We start from the raw sequence: 26056 nt of genomic DNA, 5'->3' as shown, positions 1-26056 counted from the left end.
CAAGAAAAAAAATTCCAACCCACAAATGAGGAAAGGAGAAGAAACATAACATAACATAAAGCTTATATAATAATTCAGTGAATGGTTTATGAATGAGTACCTACCTCTCCAACATAGGGATAGGCTTTTTCCGAGTCAATGCCTTTATTGTCCCTCACGTACTCAAACGCATTGGTCATGTAGCCTCCTCCACAGCCGTCATTCTTCTTCACACAGTCTACCAGGTTCTGAGGACTGAGAACCACTAGTTTCTTTGTTTTCTTCTTAAGCTGGCCTTCCAGGGCCCCTACTGAGCTAAAAGCCCAGCATGACCCACATGAACCCTATAGAGCATCACAGAGAAGTATTCCCATTAGATTACATTTCGATAGCTACAGTTATAAACCCCATTATTGAAAAAAAAACTGGCTGTACACTAGTAGATTTTCAAGCAAATGTTTATAGGAAAATTTGTACAAAAAATTCTTAGTTCATTCGATGACTAAACGGATCTCATTCAAAATTCCGTTAGCATTTAACATTTGATTTTGGAATGAGTGTAATTTAGTGTTAATTTCATTGACTAAAATATTTTAGTCAACTAAATGAATACTATTTTAGTCGACTAAAATACGACTAAAACTAAAAGAATTGAGATGACTAAAACACAACTAAAACTAAAATGCCATTTTAGTCAAAACACTAAAATGGGACTAAAACTAAAATGCCACAACACAATATACTCTCTTATAAGAAGGAAGTATTAACAGCGCTAATACTGAGCTTTAACAATGTAATATATAAACTCACAAGAGGGCACTCTGAAGACGGAATCACGAAACGTGTCAGGGCGTGACCACGCGACCTACCAGCTAGAGACAAGCAGCGTCATCCCGGGACTCATCGAGGTGGGTGGGCATTCTCAGTTCCGACCAGCGGTGAGCTGATGCTGTACAAGTCAAAGCTGTTTTTTCACTTTTATTATGTAAGCGCAATTGCTTAAGGGGGAATCTCTGTGGGTTTGTTATAAATAAACTGTTTTACACTATGGAGAGCCTCCCCTTCTATTTTTTCTACATGTTAATACATGATCTTGACTGAGGAGGACTGAGGGAATCTGGAGGTGGAGGAGCCGATCCTTGAGAGGAAAGGAGCTGACAGGCTTGTCTTTGTCTTACCTCTGGTAAGCTCACATCCATAAGGGTTTTTCACGCGGTGATGTGGTCATGGTCTAGTTGCTGCACTCCAGAAGAAATATATTCTCTAATTATGATCACTGTCCTCTTCATGCAATGAACTATTTATGTTACCTTTGAGTCTATGCAGCTGACATAATCAGTGTGTTTTACACTGCTCTGTGTTTTTTATGAACTATGTATTTGGGACTGTGGGTTCTTATACATAGCATTGGACTCTGTATATATATATATACCTATAGATATATTTTTCATATGTTTTATGAACATCTACCTCATGTCTACTCTCACCTTCTTGTGAGTTTATATATTACACTGTTAAAGCTCAGTATTAGCGCTGTTAATACTTCCTTCTTATAAGAGAGTATATTGTACTGTATCATTGTTTTCTTGTTTTTAGAACAGCAGCTTTTAATTATTTTAATTGGACTTGTTCCATCTTGGTTTACTCCATGAGCGCTTGGACCTGAGTTGCTTGACAACTCTGGTATTTGTGTTGTTCAAAACTAAAATGCCATTTTAGTCAAAAGACTAATGCCCCGTACACACGGTCGGATTTTCTGACGGAAAATGTGTGATAGGACCTTGTTGTCGGAAATTCCGACCATGTGTGGGCTCCATCACACATTTTCCATCGGATTTTCCAAAGCACAAAGTTTGAGAGCAGGCTATAAAATTTTCCGACAACAAAATCCGTTGTCGGAATTTCCGATCGTGTGTACACAAATCTGACGCACAAAGTGCCACGCATGCTCAGAATAAATAAAGAGATGAAAGCTATTGGCTATTGCCCCGTTTATAGTCCCGACGTACGTGTTTTACGTCACCGCGTTCAGAATGATCGGATTTTCCGACAACTTTGTGTGACCGTGTGTATGCAAAACAAGTTTGAGCCAACATCCGTCTGAAAAAATCCTAGGATTTTGTTGTCGGAATGTCCAATCAATGTCCGACCGTGTGTACGGGGCATAAGACTAAAACTAAATTTAAATTTGACTTCAAAATGAACACTGGTCTGTAGTGCATGTTCATACCTCAATACATTAAATAATAGCATATTCAATTTTTAACTCCAGCAGTATATAATGAGGTTGGAAATTGTAGAGAAATGGTAACTAATGCAATTACAATTACAATTACTAATTACAATTTAATTACACCCATTCGATTTTAGACGACTAAAATGTACTGGAGATTTAGTCGACTAAATACGACTAAAACTAAAACAATTGGAGAAGACTAAAATGGGAGTAAAACTAAAATGCTATTTGAGTCCTAAGACAAAAACTAAATCGAAATTTGCTGCCAAAATTAACACTGGTGTAATTTCCCAAACAAAAAAAAAACACATCCACTGTTGGAAATTCATTTTTTGGAGAAAAAATTTACATCTTTACATTCTTCAAATTTTATTGTCACTGTGGTCAAAAACAAGCGTCAATATAGCCCACTCATGGTTAGAAAATTTAACAGTGGTTCAAATTTTGAACAAAATTCTAGTAACGTATTTCCAGCTTAAGTGTTTACATTGCCCATAGATATCAGATTCTGCTTTTCTGTGTCATAATACAATATGGAATAAATAATAGACCTTTCTGACATGCACTGATGTACAAATGAAAGAAAAATTATCAAGGAATTCAATTATGTAATCGTTTATAAATAACAAAATATATATTTTTTAATAACCCTAGTGTAAGGTTAGCCATACACGCCTCCCGTGCATCTGAATGAGAGAAATCAATAGATCAATTGAGAGAAAATAAGTCCCGTGGTGTAGTGAAACACACTTACAAAAAGGTAACACCTGGTGCAAAAAAAAAAAAGTGTGCACACAAAAGTGAGAACACAATAAAGTGCACAGGGTGTACACATGGTCCTCCTCTGAAGAGAAAGGACCCTTGCTCTGATCCCCTGGGGTGCAAGGCTCCTGACGGGGACCGGGGTACTCACTGGTCCACCTGGCCGAAACCAGGCGGACCCCTTTCTTCGGGAGGCCAGCCGAAACAGACCAACCCTGAGTACTGCAACGGGAATCCTGCGATGCATCAGAGGGGGGGGACACCGTACACATCACTGGGAAACCCCGGCGTTTCCCCTTGTCAGAGGGGGACGGGGTCACGTGACGGGTGGCCCTGCCCTCAGCTACATAAGAGCTGTCAGGCTAGCACCGTGTCATTGGCTGGGTGCCTCCGGTGGAGGCAGGATCCTGTGCGTGTTCTTGGCTGGAGTCGCTGGAGATCATCCATCGCTGAAGATCGAGAATTGGATTACATCGCTGGAGTAGGAGCATGGATTTATTAGATTACATCGCTGGAATCTCTTTTTTGTTTTTTATTTTTTTATTTTTAATAAAGGACTTGTCCCAAGCCGTCTCCTGTGGTTTTTTTAACATTTTGACACTTTCATTTTGTGAAATGGTAGGGGTACAATGTACCCCTTACCAATTCACATGGGGGGCGGGATCTGGGTGTCCCCTTTGTTAAAGGGGGCTTCCAGATTCCGATAAGCCCCCCGCCCACAGACCCCCACAACCACCGGGCAAAGGGTTGCGGGGATGAGGCCCTTGTCCCAATCAACATGGGGACATCCTTCCCATGTTGAGGGCATGTGGCCTGGTACGGTTCAGGAGGGGGGGTGCTCTCTCGTCCCCCCCTCTTTTTCTGCAGCCGGCCAGGTTGTGTGCTTGGATAAGGGTCTGGTGTGGATTGTTAGGGGAACCCCACGCCATTTTTTTTTAAATTTTGGCGTGAAGTTCCCCTGAAAATCCTGGTATGGATTTTTGGGGGGGACCCCATGCCATTTTTTTTTTAATTTTGGCGTGGAGTTCCTCTTAATATCCATACCAGACCTGAAGGGCCTGGTAGTGGAATTTTGGGGGACCCCCACGCATTTTTTAAATTTTTTTTTCAATGACTTTTATGTGTATTGTCAGGACCAACAATTCATTAATAGCCGGCGCTAGCACTTTTAAATGACTTTTTTTTCCTTTAGAAATGTTATTTTGCTCTCAGACTGTTATAAACATGGGAAACATGCGCTACTTTACAGGCATACTATAGACACCCCCCAGGTACGAAATTTAAAGGAATATTTCACTTTTATTGTTTCACTTTTATTGTTATTGTTTGTTAAGCATTATTAAAATCACTGCTCCCGAAAAAATGTCCGTTTTTAAAACTTTTTTTTGCATTGATACATGTCCCCTGGGGCAGGACCCGGGTCCCCAAACACTTTTTATGACAATAACTTACATATAAGCCTTTAAAATTAGCACTTTTGATTTTTCATGTTCGTGTCCCATAGACTAACGGTGTTCGTGTATTCAAACAAATTTGTTGCCTGTTCGCATGTTCTGGATGCGAACCGAACAGGGGGGTGTTCGGCCCATCCCTAGTTCTGATCCATCACATATAATTCAGATTAAAAAAACATTGAACTAAAGGCTGTAATGTAACAAAATTGGTAAAAAGCCAAGGGGGGGGGGGGTGAAGCATTTTTTTGCAAGGCACTGTACTTAAGAGGTTTAATTAACGTTGTTGTTTAATTTTTTTACAATTTTTTACAATTCCTTGCACAGTTTTGCACTTTTTTCATTCTCACTACAGTGCTGCACATTTTATATGATTATCATTTATAGGACTGAGTATTTTGCCTGTGCACATTTTTTATTTTACTTTATATTTTGGTATAGCGCTCACTTTTTTTTTTTGCACCTTTGCCACATGCTTCCAGTCATAAAGGTTCGACATACTATGAAGGTAAACTTGAATTTTATACATTTTTGAGTGGAAAATTGCTAATCTTAGATGAAATGGGTTTTTTTTATGTTACCTGATTTCGGACTGGCGTGACATAACCTTTCTTCCTATAGTCAACAGAGTCCGGGAGGGGTACTAGTTCCTCGTCATCAACTGTGACATTCCTCGCCCTATTTTTTGGTGGGACTTTCAGCCCTGTCATTGTCTTCACAACTTCTTCACTGGTCTGCAAAGAAATCAAGCTTTGTAGAATAACAGTTTTACTAACTGGCAGGTCAGTAGTCACAATAAATAGGTATAAAAAAAATTAGATAAATTGATTAATATGTGAATATATACAGGCAGATATGCCCAATCTGCAAAGAATCACACAATTCCTGAATCAAAATTTCGTGTTTGTCTAAATTGTACAATTCTCTTGTTTTGTAAGTGAAAACTTTTCTTTTCTAATAAAAATGATCTGATATAAACTAAAAAAAAAATAGTACAATTCTCTTATTACATGTGCATATTCAGTGACATGAGTGATTTGTGGTTGACAGTTCTGGCCTCCAATGCTGCCAATCACAAAAGATCACACATCCTGCAGCGCCGTGTGATCTATCTGCCGATGCTTCTAAACATACACAGACCTGCACCGCTGCGTGATATTTCACTTTTGTGAATGAAAGTTTATTGCCGTGGGGTTGTGTCATACATGGCGCCAACCTGACAGCGCTGATCATTCATTTGTAAAAGTGGGCAATCACTCAACACTGCTGCACTGTGTGATCCATCAGCTGGGGTTGTGTATGTTACAAACAGCAAAAAATACATTACATAGCTCCTCTGTGCTGTCTATTACACCTGTTCATTCTTAAAGTGTTACTAAACCCACAACAGTTAAATCGGCCTGTCTATGCAGTAAAGCATGCTTGTTATACTCACTGTGGAACCTAAGGGGTTAATCCTTTGCATTGTGTAAAAAGGATGTTTGATCCTGTCTTCTCTGATCCTCCCCCTTCTTCCACTGTCCCTAATCCATCTGCTGATAGTACAGATGCCCGGGAGGCATTCTGCACATGCTCAGTTTGGTGTGTATTGCAAGAGAGTTTTTTTTTTTTTTCTTGGGAGGGTGCATGTGATCGGCACAGGACCAATCAGCACTGTCCAGACAGAGGGTCAGGGGTCCTGAAGCCTTATAGGACAGTCAGAGGTGAATGAAAACTTCTCCTACAAGCTTTAACCAGACACTGATAGAAGTCACAAGACTGCTATATACTGCTGATGAGAAAAGGTACAGTGGGGCAAAAAAGTATTTAGTCAGCCACCAATTGTGCAAGTTCTCCCACTTAAAACGATGAGAGAGGCCTGTAATTGTCATCATAGGTATACCTCAACTATGAGAGACAAAATGTGGAAACAAATCCAAACAATCGCATTGTCTGATTTTTGAAAGAATTTATTTGCAAATTATGGTGGAAAATAAGTATTTGGTCAATATCAAAAGTTCAACTCAATACTTTGTTATATATCCTTTGTTGGCAATGACAGAGGTCAAACGTTTTCTGTAAGCCTTCACAAGGTTGTCACATACTGTTGCTGATATGTTGGCCCATTCCTCCATGCAGATCTCCTCTAGAGCAGTGATGTTTTGGGGCTGTCGCTGGGCAACACAGACTTTCAACACCCTCCAAAGGTTTTCTATGGGGTTGAGATTTGGAGAGTGGCTAGGCCACTCTAGGATCTTGAAATGCTTCTTACGAAGCCACTCCTTCGTTGCCCGGGCGGTGTGTTTGGGATCATTGTCATGCTGAAAGACCCAGCCACGTTTCATCTTCAATGCCCTTGCTGATGGGAGGAGGTTTGCACTCAAAATCTCACGATACATGGCCCCATTCATTCTTTCATGTACACGGATCAGTTGCCCTGTTCCCTTTGCAGAGAAACAAAGCATGATGTTTCCACCCCCATGCTTCACAGTAGGTATGGTGTTGTTTGATTGCAACTCAACATTCTCTCTCCTCCAAACACGACGAGTTGTGTTTCTACCAAACAGTTCTACTTTGGTTTCATCTGACCATATGACATTCTCCCAATTCTTCTGGATCATCCAAATGCTCTCTAGCAAACCTCAGAGGGGCCCGGACATGTACTGGCTTAAGCAGGGGGACACGTCTGGCACTGCAGGATCTGAGTCCCTGGCGGCGTAGTGTGTTACTGATGGTATCCTTTGTTACATTGGTCCCAGCTCTCTGCAGGTCATTCACTAGGTCCCCCCCGTGTGGTTCTGGGATTTTTGCTCACCGTTCATGTGATCATTTTGACCCCAAGGGGTGAGATCTTGCGTGGAGCCCCAGATTGAGGGAGATTATCAATGGTCTTGTATGTCTTCCATTTTCTAATTATTGCTCCCACAGTTGATTTCTTCACACCAAGCTGCTTGCCTATTGCAGATTCACTCTTTCCAGCCTGGTGCAGGCCTACAATTTTGTTTCTGGTGTCCTTCGACAGCTCTTTGGTCTTCACCATAGTGGAGTTTGGAGTGTGACTGTTTGAGGTTGTGGATAGGTGTCTTTTATACTGATAACAAGTTCAAACAGGGGCCATTAATACAGGTAATGAGTGGAGGACAGAGGAGCCTCTTAAAGAAGAAGATACAGGTCTTTGAGAGCCAGAAATCTTGCTTGTTTGTAGGTGACCAAATACTTATTTTCCACCATAATTTGCAAATAAATTCTTTCAAAAATCAGACAATGTGATTGTCTGGATTTGTTTCCACATTCTGTCTCTCATAGTTGAGGTATACCTATGATGACAATTTCAGGCCTCTCTCATCTTTTTAAATGGGAGAACTTGCACAATTGGTGGCTGACTAAATACTTTTTTGCCCCACTGTAGTTAGCCGTTTATATTTACTAAAATAATTGCATTTCAATGTTCTGTGTACTGAGGGAGACCAGATATATTAAATGCAGTGTCTTAGGTTTGAGTAACACTTTAATACTACGGGCTCTTTCACACTAGCGGTTGGGGCAGTAAAACCTCACAGTTCAGCTGCAGCGGCTGAGGGTGTACACATGCCACTGCCATAATGCTTTGCTTATACACCCTGCTGCTGTCAGCGGCCACTACCCCATTTAAGTGAATGGGGCCACTCTGCAACTGCCCGCTAGGCAAACTAGGCAGACGCCTAGGGTGCACTACTGCCTAGGAGATGCAGCCACAGCCACTGACTTCCCCACTAGCCTGGCCGTGGAACACAGGGGGCTGAAGAATGCCACCCTACACAGGGCTGGGGCGCTAAATGCATAGCTCCCAACTGTCCCTGATTTGGAGCAATGTCCCCCTGTCCCTCTTTCCTCCTCATTTGTTCCTCATTTTTTGTCTGATCTATATAGATGTATATAAAATGCACTTTTTTATCTATCAAAAAGTGTTTTCCAGCACTAAACCTTTCATCTGATTTCTAAATTGCTGCATTTGTAAATTCCAAAAGCCAATATAAAGGAATAGTAGTGGTAAGAAAAGCATTTGAGAGTTTAACCAATCTTGTTTTTTGTACTATTTTCCTTTAAAGGGGGCGTGGCAAGGGGTGTGTCCTATGCCTGCATACTTTTGCTGATAGGTGTCTCTCATTCCCATCTCAAAAAGTTGGGAGGCATGTAAATGACTCTCCATAGAAAGCAGCAGCCATGGAGGACATTCGTCACGGCTGCGGAGGAGGAGGTCAGCAGCAGCTCAGCCTGTGAGGAGGGTGACATCTGGGGCGATGGAGGAGGTGGGCACCATGTCTCTGGACATAGGAGAAATTATGCTGCCCCGATAAGTCCGCTCTGACCCTGTTGTAGTCACCCGCACCCTAGGCAAGACTAATGCCACCCCCTCCCCCGCCAGGCCGGAGGGGGGGTGGGGGTGTTTGGTGTTAGTTTTTCCTAAATAGTCAAGCACCGGCCCTGTGCATGGTATACAGAGTTAAGTTGCAGTGGTGGTATGGGCATGATGTGCTGAAAAAAAGTACTGCATGCAGCCACGTGTCCAGCAATTCAACTTTTTTGAAATGTCTGTGTGACATCTCAATAAAGTTTGTTAAAAAAACAGAAACAACAGCCTCAAAAGATGACACAGATATGCAGGGCTGTGTGATGTATCTGCAGTTGCCTGTAAGCCAACACAGCCCTAGCTGATAGACCACACAGTACCGCAGTGTTAGGACAATTTTTACCAGGTTTATAAATGAACAAATAGTGCAAAGGATGCACTGATACCATTTTTTTTACAACGAGCACCGATACTTTGTTTGTAGTACTCGCTGATACCAATTACCGATACCTACCGCAACTGTTTTGTTTGCGCTTCAGCTGTCAGCAATGGTACAAAGCATTGAAAAGTTATTTACAAATGAAATACATTTTTTTTTTACATTCTGCACTTTTTTCAATGTGAAACGTGTAAATATATGTTAAAGGTGTAAAAATATTAACAAACAAAGCAGACAAAAAAAGTTTTATTTATTAATAGTTTATAAAATAGAAGTGAAAAAAAAAAATCAGCAGGAAAATAATAATTAAATGGAGGAGAATAAGGAGATAATTAAGGCTGATTAGAGTAAATTAAGGGGTTAAACAGAGGAACATTTAATAAAAAAACACAAAAAGACTTTTTTTTTTACTTGACGGGCTGCTTTAACCTCCCTGGCGGTTTTCCCGAGTGTGGTTGTGACATAATCATACTGCCAGGGAGGTTAAACTGACTTCATCTGCAGAAGTTCATCCCTTTGATTTGTAGATGAAGAAACAGAAAGATACAAAAAAAAAACCCACAATGTTTCTTTTTATCTGAGTGTTTCAGCAGCTGAGCAATGTTGTTGATAAACATTACCCGACTGTTTTTGTTTTTTGACAGCTACAATTGCAGGAATACTTTAACACTTCAGCTGTCAACAGGGGAACCCCGCTGACAGCTGAATGAACTGAGCCTGAAAGTATCGGTCTCAGGTATTGGTGCATTTGCATGACTACCAATACTCGTGCAAATGCTTATTATAGGCTAATAAAGATTTGGGACAAATATCTGCAGCTGTGCTAATTAAGTAGATACACCACCAAAAGCATGAAGTATTAGAGTGAGAAACAACTCATCTAAAAAAACAAAAGTTCTGAGACTACTGAGGAGGTGGGGGACGCTCTCACACTGAGGTCATTAAAATGCAAAATGACCTGTATTGAAAATGTTTATAACACGTTTCAACCAAACTGGAGGTTCCCTTTTAGTGTCTCACATCCTCATGCTTAAAATGTTACTAAACCCAGAACCTGCATTCACTATATCTGGTCTCCCACAGTACACAGAACATGGAAATGCAATTGTTTTAGCAAATATAAACTGCTAAATACCTTTTCTCATTAGCAGTATATGGTCTTGTGACTTCTATCAGTTTCTGATAAAGCTTGTAGGAGGAGTTTTCATACTGCACTGAGCTGTCCTATAAGGATCCTGGACCCCTGACCCTCTGTCTGGACAGTGCTGATTGGCCCTGTGCTGATCACCCTCTAGCAATACACACCAAACTGAGCATGTGCAGCCTGACTCCAAAGGCTCTGTCTTATCCAGACCTGTTCTGGAGTCAGCGGAAGAAGGGGAGGATATATGCATACAGGATCAAACAGCCTTTTTTACACAATCCAGAGGATTAACCCCTTAGGTTCCACAGTGAGTATAACAAGTACGCTTTACTACATATAGAGACTGATTTTACTGTTGTGGGTTTAGTAACACTTTAAAGTGGTTGTAAATCTCTAAAATGAAATATGAACGAAGCATATCCCTTTATTGTCTCAATTAAGGGGATTAAAACGGAGTTCCACCCAAAAATGGAACTTCGGTTTTAAGTGACCCCCTGACATGCCACATTTGGCATGTCATTTTTTGGGGGGGAGCGGGTACCCTGTTTTTACAGGCACCCAGCTCCCACTTTCTCCCCTGGCGCCGCGGCGCTGGAAGGAATATCACCTCTCCCCCCTCCCTGCAATCTTCTGGGACACGTCACAGGTCCCAGAAGATTGCCCGGCCGTGCACAGCGTGCAGAGCGGCTCGCGCATGCGCAGTGCAGCTCACGCATGCGCAGTGCTCACCTGGCTGTGAAGCCACAGCCGGGCACCCACAGTTAAAATGCCGGCAGCGCGGAGAGGAGGGGGAGAGGAGTGGGGCTTTGTACACCCGCATCGCTGGACCGTGGGACAGGTGAATGTCCGATTATTAAAAGTCAGCAGCTACCAGTGTTGCCAACCGCCTGTAGGTTTACAGGCAGCCCGTAAATTTGAACCCTTTTTGGGGGCGCCCATGAAAGTCCACAAGCCGCGAGCCAACCACGCAACTGCGCATGCGCTGGGCTCGGGAAAGCTCGGCCGGGCGGCGCATGCGCAGTAACGCAATTGTGTCGCCTGGAGCCATTTTTGAATCCATCGAGAGAGACCACGGCGGCCAGCCAGGGTGACTCTGTCCTGTCATGCAGTGCATGACTGCACACTCATCATAGGCGGAGCGGAGGTACCGGAGGAGAGTGAAGCTGTAGGGGGGATATAATATCCGTAGTAAAAGGAAGACGTTACTGGGAGCCGGCCGGGAGAAGTAATATGATGGTGAATAGAGCACATCAGTCTCTGTCCCTGGGCTCTGGCTGCATGGCATATGCAGGGGACAGAGACTGATGTGCTCTATTCACCATCATATTACTTCTCCAGTCCACATCATCAGTGTGCTGTATCCTCCTCCTGTGCCCCTTTCATCTCTCCACAGGTCAGGGCAGCACAGTGCTGCCCTGACCTGTGGAGAGGTGAAAGGGGTACAAGAGGAGGACACAGCACACACTGATGATGTGGAGAAGTAATATGATGGTGGGCAGAGGAGGAGGCTACTCTGAGGATGTATCATGCCCGCAGCCTCTGTCCACCTCCTGTAGTATGCCCGCAGCCTCTGTCCAGCTCCTGTGGTATGTCCGCAGCCTCTATCCACCTCCTGTAGTATGTCCGCAGCCACTGTCCACCTCCTGTAGTATGCCTGCAGCCTCTGTCCACCTCCTGTAGTATGTGCGCAGCCTCTGTCCACCTCCTGTAGTATGCCCGCAGCCTCTGTCCACCTCCTGTAGTATGCCCGCAGCCTCTGTCAACCTCCTGTAGTATGCCCGCAGCCTCTATCCACCTCCTGTAGTATGTCCGCAGCCTCTGTCCACCTCCTGTAGTATGCCCGCAGCCTCTGTCCACCTCCTGTAGTATGCCCGCAGCCTCTGTCCACCTCCTGTAGTATGCCCGCAGCCTCTGTCCACCTCCTGTAGTATGCCCGCAGCCTCTGTCCACCTCCTGTAGTATGCCCGCAGCCTCTGTCCACCTCCTGTAGTATGCCCGCAGCCTCTGTCCACCTCCTGTAGTATGCCCGCAGCCTCTGTCCACCTCCTGTAGTATGCCCGCAGCCTCTGTCCACCTCCTGTAGTATGTCTGCAGCCTCTGTCCACCTCCTGTAGTATGTCCGCAGCCTCTGTCCACCTCCTGTAGTATGTCTGCAGCCTCTGTCAAACTCCTGTAGTATGCCCGCAGCCTCTATCCACCTCCTGTAGTATGTCCGCAGTCTCTGTCCACCTCCTGTAGTATGTCTGTAGCCTCTGTCCACCTCCTGTAGTATGTCTGCAGCCTCTGTCCACCTCCTGTAGTATGTCTGCAGCCTTTGTCCACCTCCTGTATCATGTCCGCAGCCTCTGTCCTCCTGTATCATGTTCGCAGCCTCTGACCGTCTCTTGTCTTTTATCATGTCTGCAGTCTCTGAGGGGATCCTAGAAAGGAGTCAAGAGTGGGAGCGCCGCCGGGATGAGGGTTTCGGGAAGAGACAGACATGTGTGGACTGTGGAGAGGAAACTGTAGAATAGCTGCCAAGCTGGAGCCGTCTGACTAAGCCCTGCAAGGTGCACCTGAGAGGAGGTCAGTGACAGCGCTGCCAGGCCAGTCTGGAGGGGTCACTAATGTAAGGGTGGAGTGAATACAATAATGTAAGAGGGCACTGATATAAAGGTTCCCCCCTATATTAGTAAAACCCCCCTTACCTTAGTGTATTCACTCTGTGGAAGGTGGTCTCTGGTCACCATTCTGCACACTCTGATGTTGGGGGGAACTCTCTGCTGGCCGGGTTATAGTAACCTGACCTTCATGTAAATTGAGAAATATGTTTTTTGACTTTTGTTTAACTTAAACACATTGCTAATAGCACTAGCTATGTGTTTATAGTTCAAATATTGATATTTTCACTGTTTAACACTACAAACAGTAATTTTAAGTACTTTTTTGCAGTGTCAATAAAGAATGTGGATGTGCCACTTAATTTCATGATTTTTTGCCAGTAAAAAATTGGCACCGTTTGTAAATTTTGGTGTTCTGCCAGTAAATTTCACTTCGAGGGGTTGGCAACACTGGCAGCTACACTTTTTGTAGTTGCTGACTTTTAAATGGGTGGAACTCCGCTTTAATGGGTGGATTTACTAAAACTGGAGAGTGCAAAATCGGGTGCAGCTGTGCATGGTAGCCAATCAGCTTATAACTTCAGCTTGTTCAATTAAGCTTTGACAAAAAAAAACTGGAAGGTGACGGATTTCTATGCAGCGCTGCACCAGGTTTTCCACGCTCCTGTTTTAGTAAATCAACCCCTAAGTGTCATTTCTGTCTGCTGCTTCATTCCTCTGCTATCAGCATGAGTCACTTCTGACAAATTTTCCTGACACCAAGAGAAAAAAAGGTGACAGGGGAGGGAGCTCCAGCACACACCCTGTGATTGACAGCCACAGCTCTGTTCCTGTGTGAAGAGGGCTGTGCCATTTCCCTCCAATCAGCTCTCTTTGAGCTCTGCAAAGTGTAACTTCCGCTTTCTTCCATCTGCTTTCTGAAGCTCAGAAAAGTGTAACGTTTGCACTTTAAACAGATGTACAGAAGAGAGGACTGCAGATAAACAGGTACAACTTATGTAGGAGGATGTGTTTAATCTCTGTGAACAACCTGAGGCCAGTCACTTCACTGGGTATATGGAAGGGTTTACAACCACTTTTAATGATTTTAGGACCAGAGTTACAGTATGCGATACCATATACATGGTAAAGTGAACCTATCTTTAAAAACTTATACTTTGCTACTAATAGAATTGTGGAGGGTTTATTATAATTAGAGACTGCAGATAAATTCATATTCGTTATGTTCACTAACAGCCAAATTTGAAAGGAAATTCCAATACCTATAATTTAATAGTTATAGTTAGTTAGTTAGTTAGTTAGTTAGTTAGTTAGTTAGTTAGTTAGTTAGTTAGTTAGTTAGTTAGTTAATTAGTTAGTTATTCTTTCGAATTTTTGGATTTTCTTTCTTATTTTCGGATTTTCGAATTTACAAATTTACGAATTTACGAGACTGCAGATAAATTCATATTTGTTACATTCACTAACAGCCAAATTTGAAAGGAAATTCCAATACCTATAATTTAATAGTTAGTTAGTTATTATTAGTTAGTTATTTTTTCGAATTTTTGGATTTTCTTTCTTATTTTCGGATTTTCAAATGTACAAATTTACGAATTGTGATTATAGCGAATGATGCGAAAAACTGAAAACTGGGTTTAGATACAAACACACACAATGCTTTTCATTATTAGTTCAACCAATTTTATCAGCAGTCATACCAACAAAACAGCCAACCTAAGAAACGGATTAGGATAAGAAAACCCATTATGTACTTAGATCAATATATAGAACTGACCAATGAAAACATTTTGTGGGGCTAGCTTTAACTATTGTTACCACGTCAGACACTTACCATGTCCCCCAGACGATTCATGGCCAGGTCATAGGTGTGTCGGCCTTGCAGAAATTCTTCATTATGGGCAACAATAAATTTATAGTTCTTCTCCCAAATCAGACGTCTCATTGCCTCATCCAGCTGGAAGATAAAAAAGAAAGAGGGAGGATAGGATATAAAAACACTGGGACTTCTACAAAGATTGATGCTGGGTGTTTATACTTGTAGAATTTTGTTCCAAAATTGCCGCTTTCAGAATATTTGCTTGATTATCTAAGACAAAGGTCTCCAAACTGTGGCCCTTTGCTTGTCTTTATCCATCCATTAGGACACTTTTCCTCTCACTGATACAAGACACTGCTCTGCTACTGTCAACAACAATGAGACATGAGTTCTCCCACTTACACCAATGATGGGACACTATTCCTCCCACTGATACCAATCATGGGCCACTATTCCTCCCACTGATACCAATGATGGGGCACTATTCCTGCCACTGATACCAATGATGGGGAACTATTCCTCCCACTGATACCAATGATGGGGCACTATTCCTCCCACTGATACCAATAATGGGGCACTATTCCTCCCACTGATACCAATAATGGGGCGCTATCCCTCCCACTGATACCAATCATGGGGCATTATTCCTTTCACTGACACCAATGATGGGAGACTATTCCTCCCACTGATACCAATGATGGGGCACTATTCCTCCCACTGATACCAATGATGGGGCACTATTCCTCCCACTGATACCAGTGATGGGGCACTATTCCTCCCACTGATACCAGTGATGGGGCACTATTCCTCCCATTGATACCAATGATGCGGCACTATTCCTCCCACTGATACTAATGATGGGGCACTATTCCTCCCACTGATACCAATGATGGGGCACTATTCCTCCCACTGATACCAATAATGGGGCACTATTCCTTCCATTTATATCAATGATGGGGCACTATTCCTCCCACTGATACCAAATATGGTGCACTATTCCTCCCACTGATACCAATGATGGGGCACTATCCCTTCCACTGATACCAATCATGGGGCATTATTCCTTTCACTGACACCAATGATGGGAGACTATTCCTCCCACTGATACCAATGATGGGGCACTATCCCTTCCACTGATACCAATCATGGGGCATTATTCCTTTCACTGACACCAATGATGGGACACTATTCCTCTTACTGACACCAATTATGGGGCACATTTTATCCCACTGACACCAATGATGGTGCATTATTAGTCTCACTGACACCACTGATGGGTCTCTATTCCTCCCACTGACACCAATGATGGGTCACTGTTTCTCCCACTGATACCAATGACGGGGCGCTATTTCTCCCACTGACAAAGATGCATTGTTTACTCCCACTGACACCAGGACAATTTCTGCTCCCAATGGCCACAGTCTGGCCCCCCCTGAATTGGCCCTTTGTTTAGAAAGTTTTGAGACCCCTGATCTAAGAGTTAAAGGGGACAATTCAACAATCACCAAACACATTTAAGGACAAGGATGGAACATTTTTGTTGAATCCAATGAGAAGGAACGAATATCTTATCATTAAATTGACCCCCAGCTGAGAAAAATCTGAACTAGTCTTAGATACAATCACTTGTCGAATCTTTCAACATAAAATCAAAACATTGACATGGTACTCGAAGAAAGAAAGTTGTTTAAAATTAGTCGAGTCCATGAAGGCACCATTGAATGGTCAGACGAGCGTTTTTTATACATTCTCATCCGTACATTAAAACAAAATTCTACGGGCGAATGGCCAGCTTGACACTTACCTCATGCTCAAACCTCATCCAGCACAGTATCTCCTTCTCTATGGTCAATGGCCTCCATGCATGGCTTAATTTTCTCTTGTTAAGCCCGTAGGCTTAGCATGGATTTAGGAATTTCCCTTGCTGACTATTGGATTGTGGCAGCTGCACTGACATGACACCTTTTTTAAAGATCACCCCCCTGGTTTGGATTTAATTTCTCCAGGTTTGCTCGGGTCCAACTGATATCTAGTTTATTTTATAGCCCTGATGAAGGGGGAATGCTGAGCCCCCAAAATTCATTAAAAAACTTGACAGAGGATCTAACCTTTCCCTATTCTATCCATAGCTAAACTTTAAGAAGGAAGTATCAAGACACTGAACTATGGTTAAATCCCTGAAAGACCAAGTGCATATAGCACTTGGTCCTGTTCTGATTCGTGGCCCTATTGCTGAGCTAGCATGGAACATCTGCCACAGTTAGTAAATGTTTTTCAGCAGTTGACTGATCCTACAGCCCATCAGCAACTAGAACACTGCACAATCCATTATACAGAGGGAGGGGATTGTGGCTACAGTGCTCTAGCTGCCTCATAGAAATGCCCATAAATTGGGCTTCAGCCTGGGGTGGAGCTACAGCACAGCACAGATGTAAAGAAGTAAAAATGTAATTTTAATGTAGAAGGCCACAGATTGGAACTTGAACCATGCATTTGGTCTATTGAGGGATTTATCCATGATTCTCCAAATGTGATTATACTTCTTCTTTACACTGCCTTAACATTCACTTTATGTTTAGCTCCTAGGGCCTGTGATGTCTAGTTATACCCCCTATACTATGTTCTTACTGGGTCTTGCCCACAGTGGAAGATTGGCAGGTGGCCACCATACAAGATATCAAAATAAATTCAACCAACCCTACTTAATCTCAAATCTGGGCAATAAACATGATAGATTTATATGGGCTACACTCTGTCTTAGCTCAATCAATTGAATCTTCTTCCCAAGAACAGAGTTTCCAGTAAATAAATGGTTACCTGTCCATTATATTGTTTTTGGTACGTCCTCTTCCACTGTTCCCACTCATAGTCCAGAGTGTCATCCCAGAATTGACCAGCTTTCAACAGAGGAAAAGCAAGAAGCAGGAGGTAGAGTATCATTGTACTGCAGAAAGACAATTGTTTATTACATCAGTAGAATAAAGAGAACCAGTCTTGTTTGTAGACACAGTAAAAGTCCCAACTTTGTACAATAAAGCAATATACTCCCAAATCAGTAAGGCATTCATTTCTAGCTCAGTCACCTTCAGATCCATGCTTCAGTCACCTCTTTAATGTGTCATAAATTCTACAGAATTAGACAATACAAAAAAAACACCCACGCAACTATGAATACAGCTATGAATACAATGTCCTGGAATGTTTGGGGATGTACATTTCATCTAAAAGTTTTGTTAAGTGTATGGGCTCATTTTGATGAACATACCTATTTCACAAAGTAAACCACGGGATCTTGCTGGCAGAAGCTAGCAGCAAGATCCTGCGTTTTTAGTGGTCCATATGCTTGATGCATGTTCCATTTGTGTATTTACATGTGTCCAGCGGTACAGCATACATGGACCCAGCTCAGCTCAGCTGAACATGTCAGAGGAGTTGTGTGTTTGGAGAGAAAGAGAGACACAGCAGCCTGCTGTGTGAGAGGATCCATTGCTGGGCTGGAGATCGGCACCTGCACTTCATTATAGAGCCCAGGAGTGGCTCCAAAGCGTGTGTGGACAAAGTTTAGCTACTGTGTCACACGCTCTGAGGTGAGCGCATAAGCTTTTGGGGGGTCACTGGAGTGCACCGAAGCATGGTTTTGCAGTTACACACTTTGGATGAGCATGCTGGATGACACCACTGATGGACACTGTGTTATATTTTTGACATTTTACATCCATCACATATGAACTTTCATTTATCAATTTTTTTCGAAATAGTGTGCACTTTTACAGTTTATGTATGCACTTTGGTTCCAGCGTTGTTTATGCACGCTGCACTTTATTAATCAGTTTTTCATCACAGATTGTCACTTATGAATTATTGTTCAATATTTATTGGTATTTATATTTATCACTTATAGATTTATATTTGGATTATACACTTTGGATACTATTTATTATAATTTTTCTAGCGCAACGCATTTATTTATTTATTTCACCACTGCATGGTTATGAAACGTGATCTGCGTTTGCAGCTGGTTATTATTGTCATCAATTTTATTCTGCAGGCACTGGTCCGTTTGTGGCTCGCAAGATTTTTCTTTTAAGTCTTAAATTTGGTGTTATCGCTCTCACTCTCTCATACTGGTCACTGGAAGTTCCACATGGCACCTCATGGCAAAGAACTACCTGAGTATCTGAAAAAAAGAATTGGTGCTCTACATAAATATGGCCTAGGCTATAAGAAGATTGCCAAGACCCTGAAACTGAGCTGCAGCATGGTGGCCAAGACCATACAATGGTTTACCAGGACAGGTTCCACTCAGAACAGGCCTTGCCTTGGTCGACCAAAGAAGTTGAGTGCATGTGCCCAGCGTCATATCCAGACGTTGTCTTTAAGAAATAGACGTATGAGTGCTGCCAGCATTGCTGCAGAGGTTGAAGGAGTGGGGAGTCAGCCTGCCAGACCATAGGCTGCACACTGCATCAAATTGGTCTGCATGGCTGTCGTCCCAGAAGGAAGCCTCTTCTAAAGATGATGCACAAGAAAGCCCGCAAACAGTTTGCTGAAGACAAGCAGACTGAGGACATGGATTACTGGAACCATGTCCTGTGGTCTGATAAGACCAAGATAAACTTATTTGGTTCAGATGGTGTCGAGCGTGTGTGGCGGCAACCAGGTGAAGAGTACAAAGACAAGCATATCTTGCCTACAGTCAAGCATGGTGGTGGGAGTGTCATGGTCTGAGGCTGCATAAGTGCTGCAGGCACTGGGGAGCTACAGTTCATTGAGGGAACCATGAATGCCAACATGTACTGTGACATACTGAAGCAGAGCATGATCCCCTCTCTTCAGAGACTGGGCCACAGGGCAGTTTTCCAACATGATAACGACCCCAAACACATCTCCAAGACGATCACTGCCTTGCTAAAGAAGCTGAGGGTAAAGGTGATGGACTGGCTAAGCATGTCTCCAGACCTAAACCCTATTGAGCATCTGTGGGGCATCCTCAAAGAGAAGGTGGAGGAGCGCAAGGTCTCTAACATCCACCAGCTCCGTGATGTCCTCATGGAGGAGTGGAAGAGGACTCCAGTGGCAACCTGTGAAGCTCTGGTGAACTCCATGCCCAAGAAGAGGGTTAAGGCAGTGCTGGATAATAATGATGGCAACACAAAATATTGACACTTTGGGCCCAATTTGGACATTTTCACTTATGGGGCGTACACACGGTCGGACTTTTCGGCTACAAAAGTCCGACAGCCCGTCTGACAAACTTTCGACGGACTTTTGGCGGACTTGCAGCGGACTTTCTAACGAACTGACTTGCCTACATACGATCACACAAAAGTCCAATGGATTCGTACGTGATGACGTACGACCGGACTAAAATAAGGAAGTTGATAGTCAGTAGCCAATAGTTGCCCTAGCGTGGGTTTTTGTCCGTTGGACTAGCATACAGACGAGCGGATTTCTGGGTCCGGCGGAGTTACGACGTAAAGATTTGCAGCAAGTTCCAAAACTAAAGTCCGTCAGATTTGCGACTGGAAAAGTCCGCTGACAGTCCGAGGAAGCCCACACACTATCTGATTGTCCGCCGGATTTGGTCCGTCAGCGTCCGTCGGACTTTTGTAGCCGAGAAGTCCGACCGTGTGTACGCCCCATTAGGGGTGTACTCACTTTTGTTGCCAGTGGTTTAGACATTAATGGCTGTGTGTTGAGTTATTTTGAGGGGACAGCAAATTTACACTGTTATACAAGCTGTACACTCACTACTTTACATTGTAGCAAAGTGTCATTTCTTCAGTGTTGTCTCATGAAAAGATATAATAAAATATTTACAAAAATGTGAGGGGTGTACACACTTTTGTGAGATACTGTATACCTTTCAGTGCTTTGTATTTATTTTCACTTCAAAAACTTTGTGAACGAAAAGGCAATGTTCCTCTCACAGTATTTTCACTGGAAGGAAGTGTAAGGTGGGTGAACAATTTGGTAAAAGGGGTCAGCGCAAAAAAAAAGACAGTCGGTAGTTCAGCTGGCAGAGGTGCCCAAAGTGGTTTTTCAAAGGATAGGCGTGGGGCATCTACTTTTGTAAAGCATCCAATGACTTCATTTTACTAAATAAAACACTTTTTGTGTTAAAGCGTTAAAGCCACAAAACACGTTTTATTCAATGATATAAAGTGACTGGAAGTTTACTAAAACAGAGGATTCGAGCCTATCGTTTGAACAACCGCTTTGGGCGTCTCTGCCAATCGAACCACCGGTGGGCTTTTTTCGTGCTGACTCCATGTATGATGAATGGCCCTGCATTGCACTGCACATAAATCAGGTGCATTGCCATGCATTGTGGTATTGTGTGTTATTATGCGCAATGACACAAAAGTGACCAGGCCCTTCCTAATTATTCACATGAAAGTGGATGTGGTATTAAGCCTGCTCGTGACCAGCTCGTGACCTATGTATGCTAGGAAATGAGTAGGTTTAGTGATTCGATAACTATTTCTAGCACATATGGGACAGTTTTCATTAGAGGCGAACTAAGAATACAGCTGACATCTGTGCATTTTGTGTGAATGAGGAAGTTACCAGGAGCAGGTCTGAACAGATGGTTTAACTTTAACAAAAATGACTGACGATTGACTACACCCAAAAACACAAAAAACCCACACAGAAACAGCCATCCAATGGAGGGGGATAAACAAAGGCTGATGCATGCCCAAAAATTCACCAATTTTTATAGTATGCTTACTCTGGCACTCACCAAAATTAATCTTCCACTGGGATCATCCTACATTTTCTCCTCTCCTTCCTTCATTGCTGCACCCCACTGGCCAAACATACACATCCCCCTCACTACATGCTGCAGTGCTGACCATCGATGTCCACCTCTCCTCACTACAGTACTGACACCACTCTGGTAATGGCATATATTTTCAAACATTTTTTAAATTGAAACATTGGCACAAGGACTTCATTATTTTGGCACAAGTGATCAGACATTTATAGAAGCTGCTTTACACTTTAAGGGTTCTTTCAAACTCGTGGTAATGGCAATTTTACCTTGTGGGACCGTGCCATGACAAGAGTTTGGCTCACAGTTGCATTGTGGCCCCGTTGATCTCAATGGGCGAGTTTGACACGCGATGACGTCATCCTACACCAGACAATCATGATAGCCAAAGACTGGCACCCAGAAGAAGCTGGTGAGAAGATGCTGGTAAGGATCTCATGTGTGTTGGACTGTTGGAACTATGGTAAGTATTTTTGGCCTATGGTTCCACTTTAATTGTGTAGCATCCTCTTGTGTGCTACTAGTTTTAGTGCAGGCAAATTTAAGTTATGACTCATGGTAAGATTGTGAGTCAGAAATTGGGTCAGGGTTACTGCAGGTAAGACTGGATGGCTCCACAGAGGCAGGTCTCTGGTACCTCCCCCTGGATCTAGAAGTTTGGAGAAGCTTCTAGAAGTTAGTAGGCGGAAGCCAGGAGGGACTGATCTGCATACTTGAGTGAGCTTGACCATTACCCAGGCAGTATGCTCTGGCAAGGTGGCTAGGTCAGCCCTTAAATTAGGGAGTGATGATAGCATGGGAGTCAGGTGGAAAATACTTGAGTAAGCTTGACCAATCCCCAGGCAGAATGCTCTGGCAAGGTGGCTAGGTCAGCCCTTAAATATGAGGGACCGATGCCAGCATGGGAGTCGGGTAGAAAATGGAGTGCTGAAGAGGGATCCCTGGGTCTGAGTGGGGGGGACTCTGCCTCCAGCTTGGGGTTAGGCTGGCTTGGGAAGTTCCTGTCAGCATCTCGGTTTGGTTTAAGAGGGAAACTTGCCTAGTGAGTACATCAGCACACCCAGGGATTCACAAGGGGAGAGACTGCCACAAGTGGCAAGCTTTCAGGAGGACAGAGCTGTGCTTAACCCTTCCTTTCCCTTGCCCTGGGAGATCTTCGGAGCAGCCAGGTGGGCTGGTGGACAAGCAGCCAGGAGGTCTGGTAGTTCTTGCAGGCAATAGAGCTGGTAGCAGTTCTATAAAGGAGAGGAGATACTCCGGTATGCAGTTTACAACATACTGTGCTATAATCTAAAGGGGACTGAGAGCTCCTAGTCCTCAAGAGACTTTTTCTGTTTTGATCATTAAGGACAGATGGTGTCCAGAAAGGAAAACAGTCCAGGATTTTTTACATAGGAAGGAAGTTGTCTCCATTTGTTGTTTCGCCCAAGCTGGGCATCCCAAAACCCCTTTACCCCATCCAAGTTATTATCCCTAATAAAACAACAAAACCAAGTTCAGAGACTGTTTTCTTGTGTCTAGATGAAAGTGGAAAATGCTTGTTGCTTGGCTGTGCAGGAATAGGGGAGCCAGCTACCAGCAGCCCCTGCGGGGGTAGTGCTACACTTGATTTGGCAGAACACCACATAGAACTTGTCTTTTAATATTGTTCATTTGGCACCTGGAAAATGTGCTGATCTTTACATCAGAAAACAAATGTACAGGTATTTTCCTTTGTAGATTCACCCGAATGACCCCAGTACAAAGAAGTTGGGTTAGGAAACATTGGGTTTCCTTAGTGTAACTGAGGGTCTCGGGTGTATTTTTTAGTTTTAGGGTTTTTCAGGCTGCTCTCTGGTGCAAAGTCCACTATAGGGCTCTTGAAATACAGTATCAAATATGTAGAAATAAAAAAGGACACAGTGCGGCTTTTCCAATAAACAGTCCTTCCAGAAATACACATATCACTGTGGAGTCCAAAGAGCAACCTCTTCAGAATGAGTTCCAGGAGTACCACCAGGGACTCTCCCCATAGAAAGCCAACGTCTGAAACAGGGTCTTGGCTTTGTTAAAATGATAAAATTATGGAATTTTGCGGGTTCCCACAAGTTCAAGTATACCTAAACCCGAAACTTTTCATTTTAGTTTTGGAAAAGGAAGAATAAAACTTTTATGGTTTTTTTTTTTTTTTAGTTCTGTATTCTTAACAGGAAGTAAGAAAACATTTCTCCAAAGTGAGGGGAAATCCACTCTTTCACAATTGTCACCAGATCAGGTGGAAGGTTGCATAGCTCCCAATTGTCCCTCATTTGGTGGGACAGTCCTTCTTTTGGGACCAAGTTTCTCTTTCTTCCTTAGTTGTTCCTCATTTTTGGCCTCATGTATAGGCCTCTATTAAAATTGTACTTTTAAAAGTAAGTAAATAAACCTTTCACCTTGCCTAGACCACACTCATTATTTGGTGCGGTGCGCAATGCTTCGTTTAAACCCCCTAGGCTAGGACTTCTGGGGAGGAAGGTCGAGGGGTGGTGGTGAGCATACCTCCCAACTTTTGAGATTGGAACGGGGGACACCTATTAGCAAAAGTATGTAGGCATAGACCCCCCTTCCGCCACACCAATTAAAGGAGAATTATACCCAAAAAAAGGTTAGTTAAACCCACAGGTGTATTTTTAACCACTAGTATTCCTTTATACTGGCTTTTTAAATTTACAAAGGCAGCAATTTAGAACTTGGATGAAAGGTTTAGCACTGGGAAACACTTTTTGAAAGATAAGTATTGCATTTTATATACAACTATATAAATCAGACCAAAATGAGGGGCAAATCAGGAGGAAAGAGGGACATTGTTCCAAATCAGGGACAGTCCCTCGAAATCAGGGACAGTTGGGAGCCCTGATTTCACCCAACCTGTAAATAATAGTATTTTAATATGAACAGCCAGAATAAAGAAAAAGTACTGACATTTGTTTAACCAATAATTGTTTTGCATATTAATTCTTCATAGTCCACGTAATTGGGAACGTGGTAGGGGTGTGGCCTTTGCTTTCATTCTTCTTGCTACATCGTTTCCTTTTCAGTCTCAGAAAGTTAGGAGGTATGAGATTACCCCACTATTCCTTTTTATGGTGACATTTTTTATTTCCTTTCTTTTTCTCTCCCAATAATGCCCCGTACACACGGTCGGATTTTCCGATGGAAAATGTCCGATCGGAGCGTGTTGTCGGAAATTCCGACCGTGTGTGGGCTCCATCGGACATTTTCCATCGGATTGTCCGACACACAAAGTTGGAGAGCAGGAGATAAAATTTTCCGACAACAAAATCCGTTGTCGGAAATTTTGATCGTGTGTACACAAATCCGAAGGACAAAGTGCCACGCATGCTCAGAATAAATAAAGAGATGAAAGCTATTGGCCACTGCCCCGTTTATAGTCCCGACGTACGTGTTTTACGTCACCGCGTTTAGAACGATCGGATTTTCCGACAACTTTGTGTGACCGTGTGTATGCAAGACAAGTTTGAGCCAACATCCGTCGGAAAAAATCCTAGGATTTTGTTGTCGGAATGTCCGAACAAAGTCTGACCGTGTGTACGGGGCATAACAGTCATCAGGAGAAATCGGGCCATTGGGGACACAGACTGCAAAAAAAATCTAACAGAGGTTCTAATCCTTCCCTACTATATTCAAAACTATAAAAAAAAAGCAAAAAAAAAAAAAAAAGCAGTGACTTTAGATATACTTCAAAGCAGACCTTCACTCAAAGTAAACACCTAACATCATGCTAAGGCCTAATTTACACGTCCTAAATCAGCCATGGTGCGGCAAGTATAGTGCAGGATCCCACATGTTCCAAAATATGGGGGGGGGGCTCAGCTTGTACGACTCAATGACGGCTGGAAATAGTCGGCTCTGTCTGCAGCTGTAAGCATGTATCCGCACATTCTACGGTTACATAGTTACATACTTATTAAGGTTGAATAAAGACACCAGTCCATCCAGTTCAACCTGAGTGAGTGTGGGTGCGTGTCTACAATTATTCCTATCCCTGTACATTGTGTCTCATTAAGATGCTCATCTATTATTATTATTATTATTTATTTAGGGTACCCATATAGCGCTGTCAATTTACGCAGCGCTCCACACATACATCACACACTCACATAGGTCCCTACCCTCGAGGAGCCCACAATCCAAGGTCCCCAACTCACATTCATATACTAGGGCCAATGTTTTAAACAGAAGCCAATTAACCTACCAGCGTGTCTTTGGAGTGTGGGAGGAAACCCACACAGGCACAGGTAGAAAATACAAACTCCAGGTACCAGGTAGTGTCGTGGTTGGGATTTCAACCAGCGACCCTTTTTACTGCGGATTTGGAGCACGGACAGCTCCCTTTCAGTCAGCACCCAAGTTCTGGGAGACAGCGGGAGCTTTGGAAAGTATTTGCCTATGTCACCTGTAGGCACACTTACTGTTCTGGGAGGGAGGTGGGAGTGTGTCAGATTAACCATGACACACAACCCATCTCTCCATACCCCAACTGCTTGGTAGGGTCAAACA

The 26056-nt window shown here is 43.1% G+C and overlaps 1 protein-coding gene across 1 annotated transcript in view; it reads right to left on the bottom strand.

The window, feature by feature from the left end:
• The window catches only part of LOC141117053 (cathepsin K-like), a 74373-nt gene that overhangs the window by 35139 nt on the left and 13178 nt on the right, over window positions 1–26056 (bottom strand). Inside the window, exons 2-5 of the mRNA XM_073609644.1 lie at window positions 17557–17683; window positions 14755–14877; window positions 5010–5162; window positions 105–323 (exon numbers count right to left, since the gene is read on the bottom strand). Of these exons, the coding sequence (XP_073465745.1) occupies window positions 105–323; window positions 5010–5162; window positions 14755–14877; window positions 17557–17679 (618 nt within the window). The 5' untranslated portion in view covers window positions 17680–17683. The remainder of the gene's footprint in view (window positions 1–104; window positions 324–5009; window positions 5163–14754; window positions 14878–17556; window positions 17684–26056) is intronic.

Source organism: Aquarana catesbeiana, linkage group LG13 (genome assembly GCF_042186555.1).
Source record: "Aquarana catesbeiana isolate 2022-GZ linkage group LG13, ASM4218655v1, whole genome shotgun sequence".
Taxonomy (NCBI): Eukaryota; Metazoa; Chordata; class Amphibia; order Anura; family Ranidae; genus Aquarana; species Aquarana catesbeiana.
The sequence above is the reverse complement of the archived record's forward strand: the minus strand, read 5'-3'. Positions and strand labels throughout refer to the sequence as shown.